We start from the raw sequence: 20,049 nt of genomic DNA, 5'->3' as shown, positions 1-20,049 counted from the left end.
GTTTAGTCTCTTGAATCGCAGCAATGCGGATGTTGTGCCGCTTCATTAAGTCGACTATCTCCCTGATCTTCCCAGTTAATCCATTACAGTTTAACTGCAGTATTCTGAAGTGCATAGGGGGAGACGTCGTCACTCTGGGAGTAAGTGACGGGTGACTACGCCTGGGTTGTGGAAGGCTGTTGAGGCCCTGGGACTAGACGTCCTTGGGTAGGCATTGGGGTACCCTGTTTATTTGGGTATGTGGCCTGGCAACATGGCGCAATGAAACCCGTCGGGGGGTTGCCGTCGCGGAGACCAGAACATCTAGGAAAGTGGCACCGTCCATGGCAGGAGCTGCATTGGGCGGATGTCGCAAACGTATATATTCTGTGCTGGCAAACGGTGCAAAGGGAGGTAGGGACTAAGAGTCTGTTTCCCTGACCTACACAATTGCTGTCGGAAAAGAGGGGGGAAGAAGACGTGGGCAGGGGCTGATGGTCGGCATTGCTCCCGACTCTACTACGGAGATTGTAGGTATGAGTGGGAGCAGCCGTGTGAGTTGTTGGCGCCGTGGGGCGCGAGCAACAGCGTGTACTTGTTGTGGCTTGCTGAGCAGCGGGGCTGCTGGAAGGTAGCGGGGGGTGGGGGGCTAATGCGCAGACTACGGGATGTCATAGGACGTGAACAGCAAGGTGCCACAAAAGATTTATAGAAGTTACGTGGACGTCTGGTTTTGGGGTCTAGCCCAGAACCTGTCCGATGCAACCATCCCTTACACGAGACACACTGACAAAGGTATGACCGTCCTAAAAAGATTCTTTTCCGGCAAATGTAGCAAAACCATTTCTCAGGATCGGGGTCAGGAGACGGACCCGGATTGCGTTCGATACCTTCCCGGAGAAGAGAATATGGAGCAGTCCCGCTACATGGAACTGCTGGGAGGATGACAATTTGTGGGAGGGACATAACAAATTAAATGGGGTCACACTGAAATGACAGTCCTTGGTCGGGAAAAATCCCGAGTCGCTCCGGTACATAGAACCGACTGCCTTGGGAAGCGAATAATAACCCTAGGGTGATCCAGCACGAGGAAGCAATCAATGAAAAATTTCTGTAGGTGCTTAAATACCCCCTAAGATTAAGAGAGCGCTTCTGAGGTTCGCAGTATTTTTCTTGGTACTAGCGGTACGAACAGAACTTGGAATTTTGTTTGAACAATTGTATTGCATTAACGGGTTTGTACACTTACCTATGAAGTCGTGAGCTGGTATTTTTGGCAAATTTTGCGGCTGAATCTCTTTTATATGACTCGGTGCTCTCTGCCACCAATCGCCATAAGTTCGCTTTTAAATAAAGATATCAAGAATTGTGATTTTTAATTTCTTTACTTACTATTTATGTATATTATATACATTCATTATGGGCAATATAATGGTTTTGTAACGTTTCTTGGGCTCTTTAAACGCTGATAGTAAATACTTTTACTATTTTTTAAACGTACATATTTTTTTATTGGCGGCCTACATCACAAAATCCGAAGAATCGACCATAATAATGTACATACAAATTTAATAACATACCATTGCGTATGTTTCTGGAAAATCGCCATATTCGGGATACTTGCGAGGTTTTCCAGTTATATTATCAGCCGTATACGAAATACTATAATCGCTACCATACTGTGAACTAAAGTCAACTACGTGTAGTGCATACTGGTCCAAGCGATATCCAGCATAACAAAATCCTTCTGAATCTTTGATTGCCTCAGAGTCATCAAAATGATTGTATAACTCAATATCATCTGTAGTGCCGCGATTGATGAAGTCAACTATGGCACCAGCTTCTGTTTTGCAAAGGTCATCATCTGATGCCGAAGACATTTGAGGAAAAGTATGTAGCACGCTGTGATGACGATTCTTCCAGCTTTTATCAGTGTCTAATATTGACTTTTGTTTTGCCAAACAATTTTCACGATGTATTTTCTACATCGGCATAGGCCCCATTCTTTCATGGACATTAAATTGAAGAAATACACTAATTACAACTAGGATAGATATATTAATTAAAATTTATTTATTTAACCTCTTCTAATTACGTTCACAAATTCTTACTAGAAACAGCTGACAAACTATCATATGTTCTAAACGCCCGTAGTTACTCCTGTCCGACCAAATCAGCATTTTTAGCGTTCCATACAACCATAGATGCGTACAACTGCGGCTAAACCAAGGATGCATGAAAAAGGCCCGACACATAAAGGCCCAAACACATAAGATTTTTGATGCAGCTTCGTGCGCCGACAAATAAGTTGGTTGCAAGTCTTTGTATCGGGAACGACAAAAAGGCTATGCAAACGCATGCAATTTATTCAGCCATCAATGCACCACGATGCTGCAACGAAAATCTTATGTGTTCGGGCTTATATAGTTTTTGATCAAGCATGGAGAACGAAAAATATGGCAGCACCAGCACCATCTGGCTTGCAAAAGTAGCCAACTTTCAACAGTTGGGTAAATTTCTAGAACAAGGGTCAACTGCTAGTATCATTGTGGATAAAACAAGTGTGATATCTTAGATATGTAAATGATGCACATTCATACGTAATCAGAGAAAACAATAATTTTAGATTACCTCTTTTCAAAACAGAAGTGGACAAGCAAATATATTTTATAAGGGCCTGAAATATTTCAATGAACTTCCTAATCACATAAAAAGTAGTAATAACTTCAATACTTTAAAAAAAAAGTTTATTGGAGCATTGTAAAACCCTTCCAATAAGATAAAGTTTTTTTTTTCTTTTATTTTTTACATGACATACCGATACTGGAGCGCGAAAAGGGAATGGTAATACTGGTAGCAGCAAAATACAATGCACCCGGCCCTTAGGAAAAGAAAATCAGTCGCCACCTGTAACTCCAGACAGTTCCAACAACAAATTTCGCTGGAATTCGGTTTTTTCAGCCTATATTTACTGTTGCTGACCGGGATCACTCGCATTCCGACAGCATTAATATAACAATGAAATTATATGATGTGTAACCAAAATTAGGTCAAACAAAAGTTGGAGCAGGGGGGATTGGAAACACGTCCTTTTCAACCTCCCAACATATTTTGAGCTGTGCTGATCGGAATCTTCATGCATTCCGACAGCGTCATTACTAAACAAAATTGAGGGGTGATTGGGTACACTTCAATTTCCAACATCCAAAGACATGTTTAGCTGTGTTTATCGGAGACCAATACATTCCGACAGCTTAAAATACAAATATAATTGAAAAATATAAGTTCCAAATTTTGTTGCCTTAAGCTGGGAGCCCTGGAGGATTGGAAACGTGTCCTTTCCAACCTTCCTTAAATGACTGGCTCCCAAACTCGTCCGTTTGTTACGCCAGTAAATATGCTGATCGGAATCACATGGCATTCCAACAGCATATTCAATAGAAATAAATGATATAATAATGAATTGTACTTAGTAGTTTAAGTCTAAGGCCTAAACAGCCGTAATAATAAATAAATTAAAATTAAATTATCCGTCAACCGACTGACGGGGTGTTCAATATGGCGGCACATAGGACCGGCTATCTTCAGCGGGTGATGGAAAGAGATACAGAATGAGACAGCGATAGTCAATTACAAATCAGGTGATCCATTCTATTTGTAATTTGACGCCTATGCAGAAGTTATCACATTTGTTTCATCCACAATCGCTAATACGCGTTCCGTTTATTAGCGTTGATTATCGTAACGAAATGATATCGTTTCGTTCGTTAAGCATGCCTGATATATATATATTAATCCTCTTTGCCGATACCCAAACTAGAAAACTTTGCTTTCGCGATTAAGAAGGCTGCCATTTTTTTTATTTCACCGAGTAGCAAACTGGCCCTTTTATCCATTTATCATCTTTGTTTTTGCTAGATAGCTTAGAAAGGTAGTATTTTTCAAATTGCTATACGACAATATGAATCTGCCGTTCTTCATGTATAAAGTTACATCAGTGGATTTGAAGTGCGATGTTGCTTTGGTCTACAGTTTATTAAATAGTTTGGCAACTTAAATTGAGGTTATGTTGCGTTTAGAGTGGAAGGCAGTAAACAAATGTGAACCATATGGATCAATTTGATTAAATACGCAAAAAAGTGAAGCGCAGTGTAGCCTTAGTTTAAAGTTAAGAACACACTGAGCTGTACTACATTGCGCTGCAAAATATTTGCATGTATTCTTATTCAACAATTCACATCTAGCGGCAGCAGCACTGTGCGGCGCGGCCATTGGAGGCAATGTTGATCAAATAGGCAAAAAAGTGAAGCGCCGATGCCGCTACATGTCGCGCCGCTTAATGTGGTCTTAACTAGAGCAGCTAACAGCTGATCGACCAAAATTATCGATTATTGGTCGTCGATAACGAGAATATATTACTCGATTTAAAGACATTCCTACTCCAGCAAGAAATTTTCATCTTAAAATTCATCTACAAACAATATACTGAAAACGCCATGTCAAAAAGTGTTTGTCGAGCGTGTTTATCAGAGAAAGATCACGCGGACCTGTGTGATTGGTATCTGCGCGTAACTGATTTAAATGAGCCGCTAACATACCAGGAATGCTTCAAAATTTGTACGCAGTTGGACGTGGAAAAGGCAGATGCATCATCATCTTACGTCAAGAATGTACGCTATTTATGTCAAGATTGTGTACAGCAGTTGCTAAATTCATATCGATTCATGAAGAAGGCACAAAAATCAGCACGTGAATTATATTATTTATCACAAAAGGATGAAGATGAGTCATCGGATGCAAATGAATTTGAATGGGTGAACATCCAGAATTTGTGCAAGAGTGTGGAGTCAACAGATTTATCACGAGCTGCAGAGGTTTGATGATTTTATATTTATTTTATACTTCTTTAAATTAATACATAATGTCCAGCAAACTCTTTTCGAAGATGTTATTAAGGGAACGGAAGATATATCAATGCCGACAATTTTGAAGGATACAGAAAAGCTAGATCTCGTTAAAACAGATGTTACCTCTCTAAGTCCATTACTTCCTACTACAAGTAAACCATCGAAGTGTATTGGTTTAGAATCTAACATGAAGGAAACAGATACACAGGGAACTGAAAATTTAAAGCTGAAGAAAGCATTAAAAATGAATGAATTTGACTGTGATGCTGATGTAAAGGAAGAAATGGTAAAACAATGGAAATTATCTACACTGTCTTTTATACAGTAAAAGAAAAACAATATTTTTTATCAAAGGTTGAATATATAGATTGTAAAGTCTCCGGACCATTAATCGAAACAGTTTCTTCCCACGAAGCAGAATCAGAGGGAAATTGGTGCTCTGTTGCCTGTGACAGCGCGATATTAAAGAAGGAATCAAAATCAACGCCGAAATCAAGAATAAAAGACAAAAAATCGACGGTCCAAAGAGTGCGCTCAAAAGTCAAAAGAACGAAAAATGGTGGTAAAGAATTTAAAGAAACTCCTTGCGAACACTGTCAAAAACTTTTTCCAGAAAACAAATTAAAGCAACATCAGTCACGTTATCATAGGCCAAAAGTTTTTCTTTGCGATATTTGCCGTAAGTATTTCATTTATTGTATTAGAGAATTTCTTTAAGTTCAGTAACCCGTACGATAGCAAGTGCTTTCAGCATTGCTAATAATCTACGCCGTCACCAGAGAACGCATGATTTAAATCGTGAACGTAACTACACTTGTGAAGACTGTGGAAGAAAGTTTTTTACCGAAGATGTTTATAGAACACATATTAAAATACACCAGTCAACGCGTAAACCGCTATTCAAATGCACTGAATGCGATAAAGTGTTCATGCATAAGGGAAGCCTAACTCTACATATTGAGAAACATACGGGTCCGAAAAATGAGTGCAGTATTTGCCAGAAACGTTATGTTCGTAAAATAGATTTGGAAGTTCATATGAGAAATCATTCTGGTGACTTACCATACTCGTGTTCTAAGTGTGGGAAAGCGTTTATGACAACCAGCGCTTTGAGAAAACACGAACTATTACATAGTGGTATTCGATTCAAATGTGATATCTGCAATAAAGAGTATTCACACCCATCCAAACTAAGCCGACATCGCTTGGAACATACAGGATTACCTTTAACGTGCGCTATATGCAATAAAGGTTTTTCTGAACCTAACAAGTAATCCATTATTTATACTAGCGGTTATATGTTGTTTTAATTTAATTTACTTTCTAGAATTAGACGGCATATTGGAAGTGTGCATAAAGTGGAAGATATCGACCAAATCAATAAGCTCATTGTGCGGGTATCAAAAAATGATGGAAATACAGCAAAGGAGAATACTAATTAAGTTAAAAGCATATGTATATAAATAGCATTAAGGTTTCGTGAGTTCAAATTCGATGTATAATCGTTGTCATTATTATTAAATAATTGCTAGGATAAATTCTAAAAATAATATGTGCCTAGTGCAATTTACCTCCCCGGAGATTTAGGACGAGCTTCTCTTCCAATTTGTGTCGTGTTTTAGTTTTCCCTACAAATTGGACTTGTTTTATGCCGTCTCTGAACAGCATCTGAGAAGCTTTTAATGACAGAAATACACACGGAGTGTGTGGAAAATCACTGTCGAGGGGCGACTCCGCTTAAACAATTTATTTCTATTTGAAAAAACCATATTATAAAATTTTGATGTTATTTTGTCCGGGACTTGAACTCAGGACCTTCGGAAATTGCCTTCATCGTTTAACAACTTTCATCATTATTAAAAATTTATTACGGAAACTCAGACTATTCGCGAATTCAAGACGTTGATCATCGTGGTCAAATGAGATGGTCCCACTACTTTCTTTATGGTACTATTTACCGGAATTACCCGATCTATATCTTGCAATGGACCCTCAACAACGATAATATTCAAAAACTCAACCCCGGAACACTCCCAAATTTGACAAGAGATGACAGAAAATCGTCCTTAATATACATCAATTATCCTCCCTATTGGAAAATCAACGAAACAAAACGAATCACATTCGAAAATCTTCGGGGAGTGTCTATCGTTAAAACAGCATCATTTGCGGTGTATCGAATTATTACTGAGAAAACAAAAGATAAGTAAGTGAAATAGTGCAGGGGATTTCACAAATCTTTGTAAGAAATCTTAATCTTACCGTTTTCCAAATAATTAACTCCTAATGGAGTTATTAAAACTCTCCGCATGGTTTTAGTTATGTATTCGTTATTAAATATCATATAGACCATCTGCATTTTTTAAAACTTCAACAATTCGCCCCCTGTGTTCTCTTGTATCATTCATTTTCACTGCAAATCCCTCAATCTCTGAGTCGTCAATGACTTTATGTACTCTTCTGATATGGCGTTTGCATCTGAAAAAGGTGAAATAACTAAATTTATCAATAACGGGCGGTTGCAGCAAACAAAGGGGCGCACCTGTAACAATTATAAAATTGGCGTTCACAAATGCCGCACTTATAGGCGCAACCAGTGTGCTGCTGGCGATGTAAGTAATATTGATGATATTTTGAAAATTCTGCTCCACAAGTTTTGCAAGTGTAACGAAAGAACCCTTCGTGTTGTTGCATGTGTTTTTTTAAAACACGCTTATTAACGTAGGATCTGCCACATACATTACACAAAAAAGGCGTTTCTCCTGAATGAGTTTCTAAATGAACTTTCAAATCTAATTGTCGGACATATCGTTTATCACAAAAATTGCATTTTATCTTTGGTCCTTCATGACGCAGCAGATGTGTCCGAAATGTATTTTTATGAGAAAATGATTTATCGCATTGTGTGCATTGATACATTGGTTTTCGGTTTATATCATGTACGTGTAGTACGTGATACTTATATGAGGAACGTGATAAAAAGGATTGATTACATTTGTCACATGGGTATTTTTCTCGATTTTCATCGTGAATGACTTCGTGTCTCTCGAGCGAATTCGAATCCAGAAAGACTTTTGCTATTAAAAAAAAAAACAAATGGATCAATAATAAATGATTGTTTCAAAGTGGAACATTTTAGAAAAGTAGAGTGCAATTTTTATACGGACGCGTAAATATGCAAGAAGGGTTTGGTAGGGGCTGTGGTTTGCATGGAATAGTTGTTGTTGTAACAACAACATCAGCACTGAAATCCAGCAAAGAATCAATCTTGCCAATAAATGCTACTTTGGACTAGGTAGGCAATTAAGAAGTAAAGTCCTCTCTCGGCGAACGAAAATCATACTCTACAAGTCACTTATCGTACCCGTCCTGCTATATGGGGCAGAAGCATGGACCATGACAACAGCAGATGATGCTTGTGGATGAACACAAGCGGGCGAAATGGGAGGAGCACCTAAGAGGTTGTAACCTCTCTACCGGTGTGGGTAAACTTTGGTCCACCGTAAAGTCCCTATCGAATCCGACTAAGCACAAAGACAAAGTTTCCATCGCCTTTGGCGACAAAGTGCTGTCGGATGCGAAAAAATGCGCGAGCGCTTTCTGCCGACAATATATAATGCATTCTACGGTCGACAAAGTTAGACGGAGGGCCAACAGACACGCACATAAACACAAATTCAGCGCGTCACCAATCACCATCACCGCTAAAGAGGTTGAGGACGCCATTGGTCGCGCTAAACCATCCAAAGCAGTGGGCCCAGACGGCATAGCCATGCCGATGCTTAAAAGCCTAGGGAAAGAGGGTTTCAAATATTTAGCGCAGGTCTTCAACCTGTCTCTTTCCACCTTTGTCATACCCGAGAAATGGAGAATGGCCAAGGTGGTCCCGCTACTAAAGCCTGGTAAACCAGCTAACATAGGAGAGTCGTATCGTCCGATATCTCTCCTATCGCCAGTAGCAAAGACGCTCGAAGCCATTTTGCTCCCTTATTTCCAAGCAAATTTGCAACTAGGCTCCCATCAGCATGGCTTCAGAAAACTCCATAGCACTACCTCCGCGCTAAATGCCATTAGTACCCAGATAAATTGCGGTTTAAATCAAAACCCCCACCATAGAACAGTACTCGTAGCGCTAGACCTATCAAAAGCTTTTGATACGGTCAACCACGGCTCGTTACTGCAAGACCTGGAAGGGTCTACCCTTCCCCCATGTCTTAAAAGGTGGACCGCAAATTATCTGTGTGGTCGGCAGGCATCGGTGCTATTTAGAAACGAAACATCAAAGCCAAGGAGAATTAAACAAGGAGTGCCACAGGGTGGTGTCCTATCCCCACTTTTGTTTAATTTCTACATATCTAAACTACCTTCACCACCGGAAGGAGTCACAATCGTTTCCTACGCCGATGACTGCACAGTAATGGCCACAGGCCCAGGCCCACAGATCGATGAGCTATGCAATAAAATAAACGGCTACCTCCCTGATCTCTCCAGTTTTTTCGCCTCGCGAAACCTGGCATTATCACCGACTAAATCTTCCGCGACCTTATTTACAACATGGACGTCCCAAATGTCGACCATTTTGAACATCCACGTCGATGGCTCTACGCTACCGACTGTCCTACACCCCAAAATCTTGGGTGTGACGTTTGATCAGGATCTACATTTTGGTGAGCACGCAGCCGCAATTGTTCCGAGAATTCAGAGCCGTAACAAAATCCTCAAATCCCTTGCTGGCAGTACCTGGGGAAAAGATAAAGAAACGCTCATGACTACATACAAAGCAATTAGCCAGCCGATTACGTGCTACGCGTCACCCATATGGTCGCCAAGCCTAAAAATTACCCACTGGAAGAAGCTACAGGCCTGCCAAAATACTGCTCTCAGAATTGCAACGGGCTGTCTTCTTATGTCCCCAGAACACCATCTACATAATGAGGCGAGAATACTCCCCATCAGGGAAAGAAACGAGATGCTGACCAAACAGTTCCTGTTGAATACCCAGAAACCTGGGCATCCCAACAGACATCTGATTGACGAGCCAGCACCGCCTAGGGGCTTAAGGAGTCATCTCCGTAAGCATTTTGAGGAAATACGGCATCTGAGAACACAGCCGTATGAAGCGAAAAAACACAAGCAGGTCCTTGGTGAACTCCACAAACAGGCGTCGGACCTTTATGCCGGGAATTGCCCGGTGAACCCAGTACTCAAAGTAAAGTATCCAAAACTTGCGGAAGAGGAACGCATACTCCCCAGGGAAACGCGTGTCACTCTGGCTCAACTTCGTTCTGGATACTGTAACAGGTTAAACTCTTACATATCCAGAATCAACCCCGACATACAAAATGTATGCCCCGCTTGCAATGTGTCCCCACATGACACCAACCATCTCTTCAATTGTAATGTGGAACCAACGCCTCTAACACCCCTTTCCCTATGGTCCACCCCTGTTGAAACAGCAAGTTTCCTTGGACTCCCGTTAGAGGATATTGATGACAGTTTGTGATCGGTCGCGTCTGTTAGGTGGGGCGAAGCACTGCTACAACAACAACAACAACAACAACAACAGCAGATGAAGCGGCTTTGGGAGTGTTCGAGAGAAGTTCTTCGAAAGATTTATGGACCTCTAAGCGTTGGCGATGGCGAGTACCGAAGAAGATGTAATGATGAGCTGTACGAGCTATACGCAGACATCCACATAGTCCAGCGAATTAAAACGCAGCGGCTGCGCTGGCTAGGCCATGCTATGCGAATGAAAGATGATGCTCCGGCCAACAAAGTGTTTCTATCGGAACCCGCCTATGGAAGCAGAGGTAGAGGGCGGCCCCCACTCCGTTGGAAAGACCAGGTGGAAAACGATTTATACTTCCTTAGTGTGACCAATTGGCGCCGGTTGGCGAAGCGAAGGAGCGATTGGCGCGCCTTTAGGACGGACATAACCGTTTAGACGGTTAAGCGCCAATTAAGTAAGTTGTTGTTGTGGCAGTGCTTCGCCCCATCCAATAGGTGCGACCGATCACAAATTGTCATCAATATCTTATAACGGGAGTCTAAAGAAATTTGCAGTTTCAACAGGGGCGGGCCAGAGAGATAGGGGTGCTAGAGACGTTGGTTCCACATTGCATTTAAAGAGATGGTTGATGTCATTTGTGTGGGTCAGGGTCCTAGAATATACCCGCGGCAGGTATGCCTGTCGTAAGAGGCGACTAAAATACCAGATTCAAGGGGTTGTGTGGCGCAACCCTTTCAAGGTGTTGCTAGCGCAAAATATAACTTCTCCAACCCAATTGTCAACCTTACCTAACCATGGCCGAGGCTCTGGCGACCCCAAGTTCCTAACGGATTTAGAAGGTGGGAGGGTGTTATGGCCTTGAAGGTTTCATGTGGTCATACTAAATCGTTCCCGAGATGGTCTGGCTGGTGCCTTAATGGTGCTTGTTACCGGAACGTAACGGATCTGCATCCGACAAAGGACCATCAACATCGATAACACTCCCCAAGGCCATCGGGGAGTGGTGTTATCGCTACAACAACAACAACATGTCATGTGGGGAGACATTGCAAGCAGGACATACATTACGTATGTCGGGGTTGAGTTTGGATAGGTAAGAGTTTAACCTGTTACAGTATCCAGAACGAAGTTGAGCTAGAGGGACGCGCATTTCCGTAGAGAGATTTCTTTCCTCTTCTGCGAGCTCAGGAGTTCGCTGGCAAGGTCCGACGCCCTTTTGTGGATATCACTAAGGACCTCTCTCCTACGTACGGTTGTGTTCTCAGGTGCCGTATTTCCCCACAATGCTTGCGGAGATGATTTCTCAAGCCACTGGGAGGTGGGGCTTCATAAATCAGATGTCTGTTTCTTCAGCCTTTTATACTCTCGACTCACTATGTGATTCTGGGGACATAAGAAGACAGCCCGTAGCGATTTTGAGAGCAGTGTTTTGGCAGGGCTGTATTTAGGATTTTACTACGGCATTTCAGGTATAATTGCGGATGCAGGCCCGCGAAAATGTAGATCCTGATCGAACGTTACACCCAGTATTTTTGGGTGGGTGGAGGATAGTGGTAGCGTAATGACACCGACGTGGATGTCCAATATGGTCGACATTCGCCATGTCCATGTTGTAAATAAGGTCGCCAATGGGATCAGGGAGATAGCTGTTTATTTTATTATATAGCTCATTGATGGCCCACCCACGTGGTACCCTTTGTTTAATTCTTCTGGGTTTAGATGTTACGTTCCTGAATTGCACCTATATCTGCCGACCAGACAGATAACGTGCGGTCCGCCTTTTGACTTTTGGAGGAAGTCTTGCAATGTTGTTGTTGTTGTAGCAGTCTTGCAATCATATGCCGTGGTTGACTGTATCAAAAGCTTTTGATAAGTCTAGCGCTACGAGCACACAGAACGTGGTTTTTGATTCAATCTGCAATTTATATGGGGATTCATGGCGTTTAGCGCGGTGGTAGTGCTATGTAGTTTTCGAAGCCCGTGCTGATGATTGGCAAGCCTAAAGTTAGCAGTGAAATAGGGAAGCAGAATGCTTTCAAGTATCTTGACTAATGGCGAGAGGAGAGATATCGGACGATTAGATTCCCCTACGTAAGCTAGTTTTCTAGGCTTTAGTAGCGGTACCACCCTCGCCATTTAACATATTTCGGGTATGACGAAGGTGGGCAGAGTTGACAGGTTGACGACATGTCCTAATATTTAAATCCCTCTTTGCCATGTTTTTTAAGCATCAGCATGGCTATGGTTTAGCATGATCGATGGCATCTTCAATCTCTTTGGCGCCAATGGCAAAAGAGAACGCGCAGTGTTTATGCTTGTGTGCACTTTTGTTGGCCCGCCGTCTAGCTTTATCAACCCTGGAATGCATTACGTATTGTCGGCAGAAAGCGCTCGCTCATTTTTTCGCATCCGACGGCACTTTATCGCCAAAGGTGATGGGTATTTTATCGTTGTGCTTAGTCGGGTTTGGTAGGGGCTTTACACACCATAGCTTACCTACACCGGCACAGGAGTTACAATTCTTTAAATGCTCCTTTCACCCTCTTGTGTTAATCCACTATCTGCCTGCTGCGTTGGTTTAAGTCCCTATTTGGGGATATCCAGGGTCGTGCCGTCTTATAAGGCCATGCTTCACACTCTCTCGCTAAAGTTGCGTCCTCCGATGGAAAGTGTGGCCGGATTTACAGGATTCTTTCGGCGGGAATGAATCGTGCCGACGAGGATTCAATGACCTTGCGGAAAGCAAGCTCCCCTTGGCGGGCATCAGTCAGGATTGGGAGGTCAGTTTTCCCATTTTCCTTTTTTAATGCAGCCTTATTTAATTTGTTGCATGGAAGAGTTCTATGCGCCTAGTGTTGGATTGCTCCATGGTTTTAATATAATAGACAAGAATCATCAATAAACTGGGGATTTACCATTGCCAATATTACCAACAATGTTCAGTAAAATCAATTGGTAACAGCTCTACATTCTTGAAAGTATCCTAACCTTTACTGCCCAAACAACCAAAAACAGCTCTATGACTCATCATAAGTATAAGTTTCCTAATTAGTTGTACGAAGCTGTATAAGTACTGCCATGCAACCCTTATAACCTTTTAGAATACTTACGGCACGCTTGGCAGAGAAACGTTTTCGGTTTGTGACGATGTTTATGCTTCAATAATGCTTTTCTGCTCATTATTTTTTGACATACTTCACAAGTTGCCTTTTCATCTTTCGCTAACGTATCCTTTTCAGATTTTCTAGGCGCAGTTTTGCTGCCACGATTATGCTTTTGAACTTTTTTCGAGTTCCTATCTGAGCAGCTATCGTGATCAAATTTCGTATTATCATTTAAAACCTCAGCGTTTCCTTTGATGTTATGTTTTGTTGCACCTTTTGGCTTTTTTACTGAGCAAAGTTCATGCGACTCTTCATATATGTTTGCCACAGTAATATCATCCTGGTCAATATTGTCTGACAAATTAATTACTTCTTCTCCAATTGATTGGTTATGCCATATGCTTGTTACATCCAGAACTGAGACATCTTCCCCTATAATTTCTACATTCTCTCCGCCTACCGCAACCCACTCGAAATTTCTTTCAATTTGTCTGGAACGTAATTCCTTATCAGCCTTCCTAGCTTTCTCGATAAACTCATGGGCGTCTTTGAGGCTCTTGGCGCAATAGAAGCATAGATATTGTGTTCGGCCATGCTTATCGTCACTTGGGTCATCCTTTAAACTGACGTTTATTTGTGTACATTTACAAAAACACTCCTTGTACGTTAAGGCATAGTCCAATGTGTCAATAAGCTGATGCCAGCTCAGAAGATCTACCTCATTTTCCGGCAATAGGCAGACTCGACACATCATTCGATCCATTCACAAATTACATTTATTTTGTTAAATCTTGTCTGGAAGTAAATTATATCAAAAAAAAACATATAGATGTTCAATTTTATTTGCCTTCAGTTATAGTCCGAATCATTGAACTGTCAAAAGATAACGAAACTTATTTATTTATTTTCGATTTGTGCCTCTTCAATAATGACAACGAAATTAATTTATATGCAGTTTTTCACATGGTGAAATGAAGTAAATAAAAAAGGCAGATGTATCAAGGCGAATCTGTACCAGGTGGTGGCAAAGCGAATTCAATCAATTCGCCGTGCAGATGAATGTCAAGCAAGGCGAATCCATACAGGTGTTGTCAAGGCGAATTCATTACAGGTGGTGTTATCCCATCAGCCGATTGCTTCTTCTTGATAATTTTCCATACAAAGCCTTGTACTTTTACTCGATGTTAACCGAGACATAGTCGGCCAGTTGCCTTCACACCTTGTCCTCAATTTCAGAGCCAGGTGTGGGGAAATAAGAATTGACTGAGTGTGGTTGCAACTTCTGCAAAATGTCAAAGCAGCCAAAACAAAGTCGTTAAAAATGTTTAATATTTTAATAATAATTGTATTGAGTTGTTACGGTCTGCTGTTATGGTTCGGTTACGGTCCACTTGAGAACGTTTTCGTGCGAACACACCTAGTGACAGGTGATGGGGCGAAAGTTGCGATACAAAAGTATCGAAAAACAAGAAAGACCGGCGATCACTAGCGAAAAAATGCCATAAGCTTCCGGCCATGGAAAGTAGAACGTGAAAAAATTTGCAAAACGAAAAAAAGAAAAGTTAGCCATGTGTTTCCGGGCTTAAAACAAGAAAAACTAAAGAGAAACATGAGAAGCGACACACCCCAGCGGGTAAGGGGGTCAGAATATACCCGCGGTAGGTATGCCTGTCGTAAGAGGCGACTAAAATACCAGATTCAAGGGGTGTGTAGCGCAACCCTTCAGGTTGCCAGAGCAATATATAGCTTCTCCAAATCCAATTGTCAACCTCACCTATCCGCGGCGAATCCTGTTTCGAGACGAGGCTCTGGCGACCCCAAGCTCCTCATGGATCTTGGGGGTGGGAAGGGAGGGGATGGCCTGAAGGTTTAATGTGGCCACATAAATCGTTCCCGAGATGGTCGGGCTAGCACCTTATTGGTGCTGTGGTACCGGAGCGTACCGGATCTGCATCCGGCAAAGGACCATCACATCGATAACACTCCCCAAAGCCTTCGGGGAGCAACCTTATCGCAACAACAACAACAACATGAGAAGCGACACATAAAGGCGACAGCAGTGAAAAAACCACCAATTCGGAATGGAAAAAGTGCTCCTACTAATTGCACACTACTTGCCGTTTAACTGAGCCCCACATGCTCTCAACCAGCTACCTGGTCAGCACATTGGCAAAATAATTTTTGTGAATACTTTTTTTTTGCCTTCTAATTGTGGCGAAGCTTTTAGCTAGTATCGAACCGTTTGGAATATTCCGTCTTTTGTTGCAATTTCCTGCGGACCAAAAAGGACATTTAACGAATCTTGCTGATACGACAGCATCGACAAGTCCGAATTCAAATAACCATTATTATAATAGTACCAGCACAAGCGAAATTGCTGGAAGACTCTTAAACCAAGACCTCCGCCTCCAGGGCCAGCAGTACGCTGCAGCGTAATACAACGAACGCCAAATTAGCACCAAATCATCCAGGTCGTAAAAGTCAACACGAAGTTTTATTGCCACCAGGTTCACTCGATCACCTCGGACCAGAGCGCAACAACCACCAACAGTACCAACACAGCGCGCCCAAGACCGCGCACCACAACCAACAACAGCGTCAACTTCACCAGCAAAATCAACATCACCAGTAACCACGCCGATAGAGGCCCACGGTACGTACTCTGGCGGCCATGTAAGTATCAGCCATGTATAGACTTAAAAATAATTACTCTACAAAAAAAAATTTGGTCATAAAACTTACCCACGCCCATGCAAAAGTGACTATGAATATAACCTATGACTGTAAAATGACTAGTCAAATGACGTGGAATGACGAGAGCGTTTTTTGCAGGGTAGTTAAAGAAACTTCTAAGTAATACCAAAGAGGATAAATACAATAAGAGCCGTCACTCGTTATTTTTTTGGCATTTACTCGATGTATACTGAGAGGTAGTCGCTACTTTTTTTTGGGCGAGATGTTTATAAATGTCTTCTATACATTTTCGTGGGGTATTTGTTTATATTTTTCGACTGTATTTAACTAATTTGTTTAATTCTCTTTCTAAAAATCACAGTTGCACAATGGGCCTACACGGCATGGACAAATGCGAGACAATTAAAAATGTCCCTCTCAGAAAACATTCGGCATCAATTTTTTCAATTTCCAGCGAGATACCAGCCACAAAATAACGAGTGACGGCTCTTATTGTATTTATCCTCTCTGGTAATACTTAGAGAGTTTTATACAGCCGGTTGAACTATTTAACAAGGGTCGATTTTTTTGTCAAATTGTATTATTGAATACTCGAAGTTGTTAGCTATACAACAAGGGGCATACATTTCGTTTTCATCTTAATGATAATTTTTCTTGCTTTAAAATGATTGAAGTTAGCTCGATAAATTTTTCGTCAAAAAAAAAAAACAAACGGTCTGTATCATTTGGAAAGTTTTAGCGTTCCATTTTTGGAGCTCAAACAAAAATTTTTAGAAAATTTTTTGCGACAGCAGCCATTCGTCGATTATGCACGAATTTGCTAAAAGGATTTCATCTTTTTTTCTTATATCATACAAATATAATATATATATATTGTAACGATTTTGCTTGCAAATCCTCTTATTTGCAACCCTCTGCTAAGTTCGTATCGCTAAACTGTTGAATAAATAACTCCAATATGTAATAATGCAAAATGGCCTTTATTCAAGTACTTCACAATAACACTTATACTTTGCTACTCGCTGGCTTGCTTAATAACCAAACTGATTGACAGCTCAAATGAAACTCTACTATTCAAAATAATACTGCTATAGCTCGCTAGATATCGTCTTAATCGCAACTGCTTGACAACTCAAATCAAACTGAACTGAATTACTTCTTACTCGCTTGCCCCGCTTTTATAGTTTACGCTGCATACTTCTAGGCTCTTCGATTTCCAGAACTTACTAGTTGTTTCGGCTACAAAATCGCCAGCCACAACTACGTGCACAAATTATTGCTCTCTCTTGTGACAACTCAGATAATATATATGCATGTGTTTGTAGTTTACAGTCTCCCGCACACACATAAGCGTATAAGTAAATTCATCGGTGTGTGACATCTCATCTCTCGCTGCCTTGTATGTAAATGTTGCTCGTCGGAATGTGTACATATGTGTAGACGCAATTATTGATTCGTTTATGTAGATACATAATGATTGAATTATTGATGTGAATTCACGTCACTGCTTAGCATCGGCTTGGAGATGGCAGCACTCCTCAGTTTTGCTAATATTCGTAACACTGCCCTCCACCTAAGTCTGATCGTTCCGATCAGACAAATCTCCCAATCTAAACGCCGCTAGCATCTCCAAATGTACCACCCTTCTAATCCGTGGTTTCCCAGTGGTTTGTATGCGTTAGATGGTATCACTGATCTTCTTCACAACTTTGTACGGGCCTTCCCAACTGCACCGAAATTTGGCTGGAACACCTTTCCGCCGGTGAGGGTTGTTTAACAGTACCAAATCTCCCGCCAAGAAACCTTCCGAATTAGAGTTCTTGTCATGCCAGTGTTTCATCTTACTACTCATTACCCTGGGCCGTTCCTTCACACTCTGTTGTTTGGTCAATGAACCACTTCGTAGAGCTTGCGCTGGATGGATTTGCTTTGCATAATCGGTATCGTTCCCACATTTCACAACAGTAGTGCGCTCCGGCTTGAAACTACCCTCGCATTCTTTCTCGGAAATTCGTTGCTTCGTTTTCCTGCGTCTTTTAGGTTTTGTCAATGCCAGTGTTTCTCTCGCAGGTACTTTTGATTTTGATTTATTTGGCCCATTCGATCTATCAACCTTTGCCTTTGACTTTCGTGGTCTTTGTCGAGTCTTTTCCACCAGTACCCGATTACTGCTGAACCCTTTTTCCAAACTAAAGTTAAGTGGTATGTCCAGGTTCTTATAGCGCATAATTTTTCTCCGCATATCGATCCTGACGTCATGGTCAACCAAGAAGTCCACTCCCAATATGACTTCATCAACGATCTCCGCCACAACGAATTTGTGTAGAACCATGACTTTTCCAATTAATACCTCACATACCACTTCGCCTTGGACTTGATTATATTCGCCTGTTACCGTACGCAACCTTGCTCCAGGTAATGACTTTACTCTCCTGTAGACCAAATCAGATCGAATCAAGGAATGAGATGCCACCGTATCTACAGTCAGTACACGCTCTTTACCATCCACATTCCCTCTGATGGTAAGAATGCTTGATTTCCTTCCAATTTGCGACACAGATATCACAGGACATTCAACAGCCGGGGCAAGTTTTCGTTCTTTACATTCGACACGCTCTTGCTCATTTCCGCCAGCTTTGCGTTTACGGCCACCCACATTGTTGGAACTATTAGGACCAAGATCGCAATGACGTGCAATGTGACCTAGGTTGCCGCACTTGAAACATTTAATAACTCCGGCATTCTTCTGTTGAGATCCCTTCAGTGCTTCCAAAATTGTGTCTACCCAATCTGGCCTTTCTACTTCCACACGGCGTGCTTTGAAAACTGGCTTACACAGAAGCGACGCTGTTTCCTGAATCAGAGCATGCGATACCGTTTCAACAAATGTTAGTTTTGGATTCGCATATGTAGCCCGCTTCGTTTCCACATCTCGTATGCCATTTATAAAGCTCTGAATCTTTACCCTTTCAGTGTATTCCACGGGTGCGTCCGCATTTGCGAGATGAGTCAACTTTTCAACATCCGAGGCAAACTCCTGCAAAGTCTCATTCGCTCTTTGGTGACGGGTTTGCAACTCAATTTGGAATATCTGTTTTCTATGCTCGCTTCCGTAACGTCTCTCTAAAGCGCTCATCAATGTTTCGTAATGTTTCCGCTCGTACTCTGGGATGGTCTGTAAGATTTCCGCGGCAGGCCCTTTCAGTGCCACGAACAGAGCTGCAACTTTATCTTCAGCATTCCATTGGTTCACTGCTGCGGTCTTCTCAAACTGTGGCTTAAAGACCTGAAAAGGAACAGAACCGTCAAAGGATGGTGTCTTTACCTTTGGATTACTCGCTGAAACAGCTGGGCGATTTAGTTGTAACTGCTCCATACGACCTTTTAAATCATTTACTTCTGCCTGAAATTGAGCCATTTTTGCATCCTGCACTTCCAGTTTTGATGATACCTGTTCCAAAATTTCTGCCGACATTTCAGATATACGTGCCTCTTGCGCTTCCAATTGAGATGCCATATATGTCTTTTGGTCTTCCAGTTGAGATGACACTTGCGACGTCATTTCTGAAATACGTGCCTCCTGTGATTCCAGTTGGGATGCCATATATGTCTTCTGTGACTCCAGTTGGGATGTTATATTTGTCTTTTGTTCTTCCAGTTGGGATGTTATATTTGTCTTTTGTTCTTCCAGTTGGGATGTTATATTTGTCTTTTGTTCTTCCAGTTGTGATGACATGTTGGTGGATATTTGTGATGACATTTCGGACATTTGTGCCGATATTGCAGCCAATATCATGTTCAAGTCTGTGTTTGTAACTGTCTGCGATGTTTCGTTTTTCTCTTCAATTTTTGTTGT

The 20,049-nt window shown here is 41.7% G+C and overlaps 3 protein-coding genes across 4 annotated transcripts in view; 1 reads left to right on the top strand and 2 right to left on the bottom strand.

Annotated features, from left to right (window-relative positions):
• The window catches only part of Fbxl4 (F box and leucine-rich-repeat gene 4), a 99,223-nt gene extending 97,033 nt beyond the window's left edge, over window positions 1-2,190 (bottom strand). Inside the window, exons 1-3 of one of the 2 annotated variants that reach the window (XM_067786252.1) lie at window positions 2,091-2,190; window positions 1,560-2,023; window positions 1,229-1,322 (exon numbers count right to left, since the gene is read on the bottom strand). In XM_067786252.1, coding sequence (XP_067642353.1) covers window positions 1,229-1,322; window positions 1,560-1,859 — 394 coding nt within the window. In that variant the 5' untranslated portion in view covers window positions 1,860-2,023; window positions 2,091-2,190. The other variant, XM_067786251.1, reaches the window with a different exon arrangement.
• A 2,213-nt stretch (window positions 2,191-4,403) lies between these two features.
• On the top strand, window positions 4,404-6,436 carry LOC137251513 (zinc finger protein 79-like). The gene is made up of 5 exons (XM_067786244.1): window positions 4,404-4,853; window positions 4,909-5,172; window positions 5,241-5,565; window positions 5,625-6,156; window positions 6,214-6,436. The coding sequence occupies exons 1-5, from the start codon at window positions 4,476-4,478 to the stop codon at window positions 6,326-6,328; spliced, it is 1,614 nt and encodes a 537-aa protein (XP_067642345.1). The 5' UTR covers window positions 4,404-4,475; the 3' UTR covers window positions 6,329-6,436.
• Window positions 6,437-7,196: 760 nt separating this feature from the next.
• The window catches only part of LOC137248840 (zinc finger protein Xfin-like), a 208,030-nt gene continuing 195,177 nt past the window's right edge, over window positions 7,197-20,049 (bottom strand). The window contains exons 11-13 of the mRNA XM_067779734.1: window positions 13,506-14,264; window positions 7,429-7,963; window positions 7,197-7,382 (exon numbers count right to left, since the gene is read on the bottom strand). Of these exons, the coding sequence (XP_067635835.1) occupies window positions 7,220-7,382; window positions 7,429-7,963; window positions 13,506-14,264 (1,457 nt within the window). The 3' untranslated portion in view covers window positions 7,197-7,219. The remainder of the gene's footprint in view (window positions 7,383-7,428; window positions 7,964-13,505; window positions 14,265-20,049) is intronic.

The sequence above is a fragment of the Eurosta solidaginis genome, chromosome 4 (genome assembly GCF_040869045.1).
Source record: "Eurosta solidaginis isolate ZX-2024a chromosome 4, ASM4086904v1, whole genome shotgun sequence".
Lineage (NCBI taxonomy): Eukaryota > Metazoa > Arthropoda > Insecta > Diptera > Tephritidae > Eurosta > Eurosta solidaginis.
This window is presented reverse-complemented; position numbering and strand designations above follow the sequence as displayed.